Source organism: Anoplophora glabripennis, unplaced genomic scaffold (assembly GCF_000390285.2).
Source record: "Anoplophora glabripennis isolate ALB-LARVAE unplaced genomic scaffold, Agla_2.0 scaffold696, whole genome shotgun sequence".
NCBI classification, from domain to species: domain Eukaryota; kingdom Metazoa; phylum Arthropoda; class Insecta; order Coleoptera; family Cerambycidae; genus Anoplophora; species Anoplophora glabripennis.
Window position 1 is genome coordinate 68,357 of NW_019416880.1, and position 10,608 is coordinate 78,964.

The 10,608-nt window shown below is 31.7% G+C and overlaps 1 protein-coding gene across 1 annotated transcript; it reads right to left on the reverse strand.

Annotated features, from left to right (window-relative positions):
* Window positions 1–7,822: 7,822 nt before the first annotated feature.
* LOC111692000 lies at window positions 7,823–8,476 on the reverse strand (the record flags this gene model as incomplete). Its single annotated transcript, XM_023455624.1, has 1 exon — window positions 7,823–8,476. A coding segment is annotated over exon 1 (654 nt), but the record flags the coding sequence as incomplete, so codon positions are not given.
* Between the last annotated feature and the right edge of the window lie 2,132 nt (window positions 8,477–10,608).

Genomic DNA, 10,608 nt, shown 5'->3' on the forward strand with positions numbered 1-10,608 from the left:
TACTTATACTTATTTTACGACCAGCTATCCAATGTACCTTAAATAAATACTGAAACTATATTTTCATTGTTTTCTATTTTTAACCATTTTCAAAAATATCCGCTTTTTATTTGTTGTTAAATTAATAAATATATACAGTGTCCAAACATCAAGGGGTGATTCTTTAAGTGATTCTAAGTCGAAAAGTTTATATAAACATAGGTCCGGTAATGTTTCATTTTCAAGATACAGCGTGTCAACTTAAAAAAAAATTGTTTTCTCGGAAAAATCTTAATAATCCTTTAGCCGATTTTGTTGTCCTTATTCATGATAGAAAAAATTAAAAAAATGTGTCCCATTGACTTTTTTCAAAACTGTTATGTTTTTACTAAAAATTCAACTTTTTTTATCTTTTAAATTTTTTCGTATCTTGTTTCCTTTTTAGAGAGAAAAAAAATTTATTGCATGTCTCTGGAACAACATAATAAAAATTTAACATTATAAACAATTAAAACTACAAAACTATCAAAAAACTGGGGTATACCTGTTATTTTTTTCCATATCAATAGTCTATTCTAGTCTTAGAAATTGTTATAAAAATTATGCTAACTAAAGAAAAATGTTGTTTTATTAATTATTGTTAAAACATATTTTTTTGTTGTCTATGGACATACAATAAAGTGATTTTTATTTATAATATAGGTATTCAAACCCTATATCCTAACTTTCTTATTTTCAACCCATTTTTATATATTTTTGGAAAATGTTGTCACACATTACTCGTGTTTCATTAAGGCCCGGTACTTTGAGTCTCCGTTAAAGCTTGATTAACTGATCATGCGACTAGACTGTACATATACTGATTTATTTTATAATAATAACACACAACTTGTATAAAGTATAATCATAGTCTAATCACTTGACTAGTTATCAAACCTTAACCGAGACTTAAATTACCGAGCCTAATTCTAGTATACTGTATGAACGTAAAAATTCATTAAAAAAAAAAAGATTAACAAGAATAATTACAAATATTTTCCTTTTCATCTATGCGGAAAAGATTTTTAAGGTAGGTTATTCTCGTACAAGCCAAAATAAACTCACTTCAGATATTTGCCGAGGAATTAGAGAAATGAGAAGGATCTCATAAAACGTTAAGGATTTAAAAAGAATCTTGTATTATGCGGATTTAGGAATTCCCGAGGAAATAGTATCAGGTCGCCCGTTTATATTTCAACATTTTTAATCGGAAGCTGAAGAATTATTCGACTGAAAATGTCTTAAGATTAGTGTAATTTTCCTATTTTTCTTGGATATATTCGCGTATTAAGAACAGCCAAATCGGCATTACTTTAGAAATTAATTTGAAAGCTGATTTTGCGAATTCATAAGTTGATATAAAGTGAGTAGAAACAGAAGATCCATAAAATTGAGTAATTAAGGAATTGACATCGATCTGGTAAGATACAAAAATTGAATTTCTGCGATTTCCCATATCTTGGTAAACAAACCGTTTATAACATATCCCTTAGTGTCTTGTTGCAAAGCACTTCACTTGTTCATGGGATATTTTATACTAAAAATATTTGTTACACCAATCCATGTAGGATGATTAAAACAAGATATTTAGAACGTTTACTTTTTTCCTTTTAACAACCTTTCAAGTTTCTTTTTATTAATGGACGTGCTTGGTATTTTTGAAGTCTTAATTGTCATTACTTATTTATAAATATCCATTTATTATTTAACTGAGATACGGGTACACTTAGTACCTGAGTCATATTATTTTACGATGTACGTATGTTATTTTACGGTAATAATTCCATTAGAAGGCACGGTGCGTTAAATTTTGCCTTTTCTAAATATAGCGTACCCAAATATGTGAAAAATAAATTTATAAATAGGTTGTGGGCATTCCCGAGAGAAATTTGGAGATCTATATTACTTTATGACATTCGCTTTGAAATGGAGCAAATGCATTTGTTTGGCGTAACGCCAAAATCCACATTCGTAGGCATTAGGTGAACTTGATCCAATAAAATAAAAATCGCTTTAAATAAAATATGAAATTTTGCCTTACATGTCTCCAGAGCACACGTGTGTCAAATGTAAACATAAAATATTTACGAAAATGTTTTTCGTTAAAAATGTGTATGTCTTTTTCAGGGCAAATCATTATTTGTACGGCAGAGTGAATGAACTACATTCGAGTATATTATTGTGTATTTCGTAAAGAGAAATTGTGGTCGATCATAGAATCAATACCAAGGTAGTCTGTGAACAAATAATCGACGTTGATCAATGTTTCGTTACTTAATCTGAAGATATTCACAGTTTGAATGGTTGGTTGTATGTTGATGTACTTGAATTTTCAACTAATATTGTTAATAAAAATTCATATTGACGAACTACAATTTGTATTTTATGTGTTTGAGACTACCCTTATTTTAATATTAAATATACCCTGTGTTGACCTGAAGATGCAGCTTTTAAACAACGGTAGTCATATATAGTAAAGGGAGCAGTACATACAGGGTGTCCGGAAAGGTCATGTCAAAAAACGGGTAAACAGAGGTCAAAATAGATGTAGTACTTCATATAAAATTTTCCTGTCGGGCTTCGTTGTGGAGTTATTCGCCTTCAAAGAAACAAGTTTGAAAAAAAAATCCAATTATAACTTCCAAGTCGTTACCATGCCAACAATGAAATTTGGGCAATTAAAGTAACTCATGGTAATGTTCATTTCCAAGTTTAAACTGATATTCAATATACCTGGATTGTACAGGAACAAACGAAATTATCCATTTAAATTTGTACATCTTTTACAGCGTTACCAAATTTTAAATTTTTCTTTAACAATGCATTTTCTGAAATTGCTCAATCATCTCTGCTCTACTCGAAATAACATGTCGTGATCATTTTTAATGATGTCGGCGTATGTAATTCTGACATTTAATAATTCTTCCCTAGGAGTTTGATAAACAAGACTTTTAATATGGCCCCAAAGAAAAAATCGAGATCGGATTAAGATTAGGAGACCGAGGCGACCACGGAAAAGGACTACCTCGACCGATCCATCGATCGGAAAATGTAGTTTTTAAATAAGCTCTTATTGCCCTGCTAAAATGAGGTGGTGCACCAGGCATAAATCACATATTATTTCAAATATTTAAAGGGACATGTTCCAATAACGGGTTAAGGTGTTCTTGCAGTAAATATAGGTATTTATCCCCATTTAATGGGTCATCAATGACATGTGGTCCCACTAAGTAGTTTCCAATTATTCCCATCCATACATTAATGATAAATTTTTATTGGTGTTTTGTCGAAATAATAGCATGAGCATTTTCGTCACTTCAAATATGTAAATTCTATTTGGAAAGCGGTTAGCGTAAACTTCAGAAGCTGCAAATTGTTCCTAGCTAAAATCCTTCATAACAATGAATCAACAAATGGTGTCAAAATGATTTATGACAAATATCTAACTGCTAATTATACATACTTGTTGACAGTGATCTCAATTTCCAAAGAAACCAAAATTTTTACAAAAATGTTAATATCGCATTTTTGATACATTATGTATAAGTATGTTGTTAATAAAATTCGATCTTCTCAAAAACGGTACAAGATATCGACTGATATACGGCATACCTTTTCGTAAGCGAAGTGAGAGATGAATCGAACTGTGAAAGAAAAATATCAAATTTGGCAACGCTGTAAAAATGTATAAATTTAAATCGATAATTCCATCTACTCTTATAATTGGAATTTGTTTTCCAAAGTTCTTTCTTTGAAGGTGAATAACTTCACAACGAAGCCCGATAGGAAAAAAAAATTTGACCTCCTCTGTATACCCCTCCATTTTTGACATGACCTTTTCGGACACTGTATAAACACGTTTTACAACTTTTCTAAATATAAATTATTTTTGACGGATCATGATCCATAAGAAAAAAAGTACTCTTATTTCTTGAAGTTCTATCAGATATTATGGTATATCGGGTTTACTCAAATTCACAGATGTACTTGAAATTTATATAGCGTATTACCCAGTGCTCCCATTGTGCGTCATATTTTTTTGAAATTTTTTTTGAATCTAGATTTTGAGATATTGTTGTTGAAAGTTGTTCATTTTAACATAGGTTTATATGGCGAAGATGGACGGTGCGGCTCTTTTTTTCCCATAACTGAGAAGAAAATGTAGAGATTGTGAAACAAAACTTTTCCATAGATAGTACACAGTATTATCTTATTTTTGATGTAAAACTAATGTAAGTTTTGAACATAGTACAGCTGTATTAATTAGAAACAGAAACCAATAATTGCATTTCTGTCTGACTTGAGGATTAATGTGGCAACGTCGCAATCAGCTGACAGCAAGGAGGGAATACATTTGAGACTTGATAAAAACGAAATTGATTTCAAACATATACATTTTTCCTAAATCCCATGTACATTGTTATCAACAATAAATTATCCACAACAGATGATGATTTTGTAATGTTTTTAAAAAACTAGATTAATTAAAAAAGACTAAGAAGTTGTGATATATTTATTGGAATAAAAAATACAGTTGATAAATCCTTTTAATATATTTAATGGTTTATAAAAACATCGTAATCATTACCCAGCAATATTTAGGGTTACATAAAGTTTTCTTGATTAATATAATTAATAATACTTGATATAAAAGCATTTGTACGGAATAACAAAGGAACGTAAATATTTCTCGGCAAACTTTATATCTAAAAAATTAGTTATAGTTGCAAAACTTTTGTAACATTACTAAAATAGATATTAAGAACAGTGAGTAATAATGTAATTTCTATCACACAACCTTCAAATAGCATCCAACATTTTCTTTGACTTGGACGAGAGATGGGCGCGAGTGTCATTTAATTTCTTTAGAACTAAATTAACATAGGTAATTCTCGTTGTTTTACCAGTTCACATGATTTACGTATTTTAAATAAAGGATACAAATCTTCGCGAGGATAATACGATATATTTGCTATGTATAATAATTATATTGTACATAGTTTACACACAATACATTTTTGAACGTACGCTTTACCCGAATTTGACGAGCAATATCTTCGATGTCCGAGGTCTGTAGGTTCGCAGTGTGTACAACTGCTAGTCAATTATTAGCGCTGTTGCCACATCTACATAGTCTTTATGCGTTCATTAAATACAGGGTGTTTCTAAAATAGGGTTCCAAACTTCTGCTGCATTTATAACTCATTAAAATAAGCCAAAAAGTTCCTATTAACATGTGCCCTAAAACGCACCCTTAGGAAGTTATATGCCCTTAAAAGTGCTCAAACAAATTACGTAGCAAAGCTTATTCTGTTACTCTTGAGGTTGATAAAGAAGAATACAAGGTTATTGATATTAAATGTCACGATTGTGCTGCAGCTGCAGATATTTTTCTTGGTATTAGTAATGTTAGGTGTGATGTGACAATAAATATATTTACTTCGTACATGTGGTTTTACTTGGTTTCCTACATTCTGTTAAGGATTAATATTAACCATTAAATTTGAACCACCAGAAGTGGATGTAGAAAGGTGAATGGTCAATGGTCAATGATGTTTCCCTTGAGAACTCTCACTTAACTTATAGATGTTTCTAAAAGTCGTTTGTAACTTCTTGGACTCGGAGGAATATGTGGTACATCTTTCAAAAATATTCTTCTTTCCATTCATTTATATTGCATATAATTTATAGCATCTTCTTTGAGCTACAAATAAGGATGTTTGTAATTTGTATGTACATAAACAAAATACTTACATTTAAGTGGTCTTCAAAGCAATACTTTGGTTTTGTGTTTGCTCTGCGGAATTGTTTGAAACCAGCAAGTTTTACTGCTCTCATGTGCAGTAATAATTTATTTGGTGCATTCCTACTGTTGTTATCACAGCATGGAACAAAACACCACTTAAATTTTGTTGAATCCATTACAATCAGAAAAGTGATAATAACTATCAAGAATACACTCTTAATTGATAACCACTGATGTCACTTTTGTTTAAAAAACAGGGTTTGGCAGACAATTTTGACATATTTTCTTCTTATTCTTCTTCTCCTTCTTCTTTAAAATTATGCAACAGGATCGCTATTAGCTTCTTGTTCAATTGCCCCTTATGATTTCTACTACTAATTTGTCATATATTTAAAATTTTACTATACAAGCAGGTTCTTTTACATAAAATCTTTGTATCAACAACAATTTGTATGTGGTTTGTTTTTATACTCAACAACTCTTACTTGTAAACATCTAAAATAATTTGCAGTAGGTATTAAGAGTATTACGTAGCATTGTACGCGGGAGCCAATGGCTCCATCGGTCGTGCGGCCTCCCAACTGTGCCTTTCAAATGGCTACAGTAGGAAGCGACTTGCTAACTGCAGGTACTTTGTTGCACGACTGCCACCCACAGAGGGCGTAATACAATGTTTGACTTGTCAGTGCTGCGAGAAACAACCACTCCGAAAGCTATTTGCCCCTACCGGCATTTGAGAAAAAACCTGTCTGGGAAAAAAATCAAAAGCCCAGAAGATCAGTGATAACAATAAAAAAAATCCACTCGAGCTTTACAGCTGAAGAAAATAAACTTCAAATACTGTCAAAAGCTAAATATCAACGTGGTTTATAAAAGTGGGTTTATGCAACTCGTAATACGATGACAAGAACAAGGGATCGACATAAATCAACAGAACTCTAAACAAGAAAAGAAACGAATTACCGAGTGATAGGAAAAGCCATCAGAAAAGAAAATACGCCAGAATTGAACTTGATTTAGAAAGGCCTAACAGACAACAAAGCGAGTTTTAAGAATTACTGTATTTTATATTAAATTATCCCTCTTTTTGACACTCTTTTTCCATAATATACAGGGTGATTCATTAATAATGGGACAGAGCTTAATGGCAGATTGTTAACGTCAAAATATAGCGATTGAGCCAAATATGCTTTATCCGAATGTTGCTCCTTTTCGATCTACAGGGTGTTAAAGTTGAAAAAATATTTTCGATTTTTTTAAATATCTTGAGCACCTTTGAACAGATTGTCTTGAAAGTTTGTACACCTATGTAATTACGGACATGGCAACTATTTTGCAATCACATCTAGGATGCGCTACTTGTAGTGTTCTGTCGGAGTAAACATATGTCAAAACTTTTTTGTACTTCAAAAATCTGAATTTCCAATAAGAAATTATTAAACTACGTTCAATTCTAAATAAAAAAGATATACCTGTTAAAAATCGATAAACTTAACCGTTTTCGAAATAAGAACGATTTACTATTTCTTTACAAAATTATTTGTTTGAACGTACGCCTTTAAATAAGATGACTTAATTACGAATTAAGACAAACACAGTAACAACTGAAAATTTTATTATGCTTAAGTCTAATTACAAAAGATTCTCAAAGTGGCGACCATTGTTTTCAATACATTTTTTTATTCTCTCGTTAAAATTTTGTCTGACACTGAATAGACTTCTTTGTTGGTCTCTGATAATGTTAACAGATTCTTGTATTTTTGCCCACAGCTCTTCTCGAGTATGTATAACATCTTTATAAACTAAAGATTTAACGTTACCCCAGAAATAAAAATCTAGGGGATTTAAATCAGGGCTACGCGCAGGCCAAGGCACTTCGCTGCCGCGACCAATCCAACGGTTTCGAAAACTTATATCAAGATATTCTCTTACTGGTCGGGAGTAATGTGCGGGAGCACCATCATGCATAAACCAAAAGGTTTGCCGTAAATTTAAGGGGATATTTTCAAGAACGAGTGGCAAGTCATTTGTTAAAAAATTTAAATAATTTTCCCCATTAAGTGGACGGGGTAACACAAATGGTCCCAAAATGTTATCGGAAAGTATTCCACACCAAATATTTATTGAGAATTCATGCTGAAAATGTTGTTCTCGTGGCAAGTGAGGATTTTCCAGTTCCCAGGAATGGCTATTTCTCCAATTAAATACACCGCGCCGGGTAAATGTAGCTTCGTCCGTAAACAATATTTTATTATAAAATGTAGGGTCAGCATTTTGTTGCCGACGAAGAAACTGTGCGAACCGAAATCTACCAGGAGGATCTTGTGGCATCAACTGTTGAACCGGACGAAAATGGTAAGGATACAATTTTTCTTTGTGGAGTATTCTGAAGACGGAAGGCTGACTTACACCAGTAGCTGATGAAATTCGGCGTGTGCTTGTTTGCGTGTTTTCGGCAATTCGCACTAAAACATCCTCTTCTTGCTCCGCCGCTAATACTTTAGGCCTTCCAACGTCTCGTTTAGGGCGAAATGATCCCGTTTCTCCTAATCTGTCGTACAACGTCTTGAAAAGCTTGTGGTTAGGTTGTCTGTTATTTGGATATAACTCCAAGTACCTCGCTGCTGCATGACGACCACAATAATTTTCTTGGGCATACACACATACCATGTTTCTCATTTCAACAAACGAATAATCATTATGACGCGGCATTTTAATGAAAAAAATCACAAACGAAGAAGAACTAAACTGTCTAGTATTTATAAGTTGCTTAGAATTGACATAAATAATACATGACATTTCATTGACAGCGGCCTACTTCATTTAAGTCATCTTATTTAAAGGCGTACGTTCAAACAAATAATTTTGTAAAGAAATAGTAAATCGTTCTTATTTCGAAAACGGTTAAGTTTATCGATTTTTAACAGGTATATCTTTTTTATTTAGAATTGAACGTAGTTTAATAATTTCTTATTGGAAATTCAGATTTTTGAAGGACAAAAAAGTTTGACATATGTTTACTCCGACGGAACACTACAACTAGCGCATCCTAGATGTGATTGCAAAATAGTTACCATTTCCGTAATTACCACCTCAGAAAACATAGGTGTACAAACTTTCAAGACAATCCGTTCAAAGATGCTCAAGATATTTAAAAAAATCGAAAATATTTTTTCAACTTTAACACCCTGTAGATCGAAAAGGAGCAACATTCGGATAAGGCATATTTGGCTTAATCGCTCTATTTTGAGGTCAGCAACATGCCCTTTAGCTCTGTCCCATTATTAATGAATCACCCTGTATGTATATCTAAAAAATACAAATATCCTGTGTGACACAGCGACAAACAAATAGAAGCAAAAAAACATCAACTTCATTCTTTAGGACCGCAGAAATATAATAATATTCAATAATATTAACTTGCCCACAATAAATACAATTTACTTATCTACTGAAGAAATAATAATATGATCATTTCTATACTAAGAAACTTAAGAATAGGCCCAACTTAATTCTCAGATACAAATTGACTTACTCATGAGGTATTCTGTTAATTGTGTTAACTGTTTTTTTCTTAACTTCTCATTTCACAGGGGAATGTTTCCTAGTGTATAGAAGCTGGTAAATCCCTATAATAGTGATCCATAAGTAATTATACACCCACTGTCTTATTTTGTAATTTTGTGATAGATTTCTCAGATGTCGTTGTTTAGTGGCATTTTTTAAAATGCCCAGATCAATATGGATTTATAGAAAAAAGGTAAACTACAACAAATCATATATGTATTTCTCATTTCTAAAGTTACTGATCAGCATAGACTTGCAAATCCTTTTGCAGAAACTTGAAGTAAGTATATAGTTTTGTGATAATTTGTGAAAACTTCTAATTCATACTTATCGAGTCATTTTTAACGGATTTAAGATTTAAGTTTAGGCTATGTCTTCTTACTACTGGAGTATTCCAGAGTACTAATCTGGGACTCCTTCTATTTTTAATAAGGTATTACAGTTTATTTTAATGATCATAAATTAATATATATTGATTATTTAAAAATCTTTTATACGATTTCGAATATTGATGACTGTGTACACTTTCAGAGTCAATTAAATATACTAGTTACTTGGTGCGGAGTAAATAATTTGCATTTTAATATTTGAAAATTTAACAAGAGTAAAAAAAAATTAATTAATATTACTATTTTTCAATTCGGTCAATGAAAAAAAGTTCTGAACAATTTTAGGGGTGAGTCATCCCCAATGAACACCTTGTAGTGCTTCAATTAACTTTAAATCATAGTCAAAGAAGGCCAGTAATAAACGTAGGTACCAAATTTGGTTCTTCTACGGTAAAGTGTTGCAGAGATATTAATTTTTTTCGAAACTTAGGGCCCCACTTTGGGGGCTAATAACTCCTCAGGGGTGTAACTTTGTATATAGGTAAGTTTAGTTAAATTACAATATTTTGGATACCTCTACAAGCACCTGCCCTATGTCGGTTCTTGCAGGACACACTGTATAATTTAAAGGATTTGGGAGTATATTTTGACAGTAATTTGACTTTTTCAAATCACATTAGGTATTTGATTTCTTCCACACTGAAAATATTTGATTTAATAATTAAATAAGGTCGTGAATTTCTCGAGACTGCTTCTTTTAATCGAGAGTAAAGTTTTTCCATCACGTGCTATGAAATAACCAAAATTAAAATTATTTTGCTGTCATGTTATAAATTTACAAAAATCTCTTTTCTTAGTACTTTCAAAACTCCATAGCTCATAAATAATTGCGTATAATTGTAACAAACATTATAGCGTCTAGGGCTAGAGGGATGTTATTGTATAAGG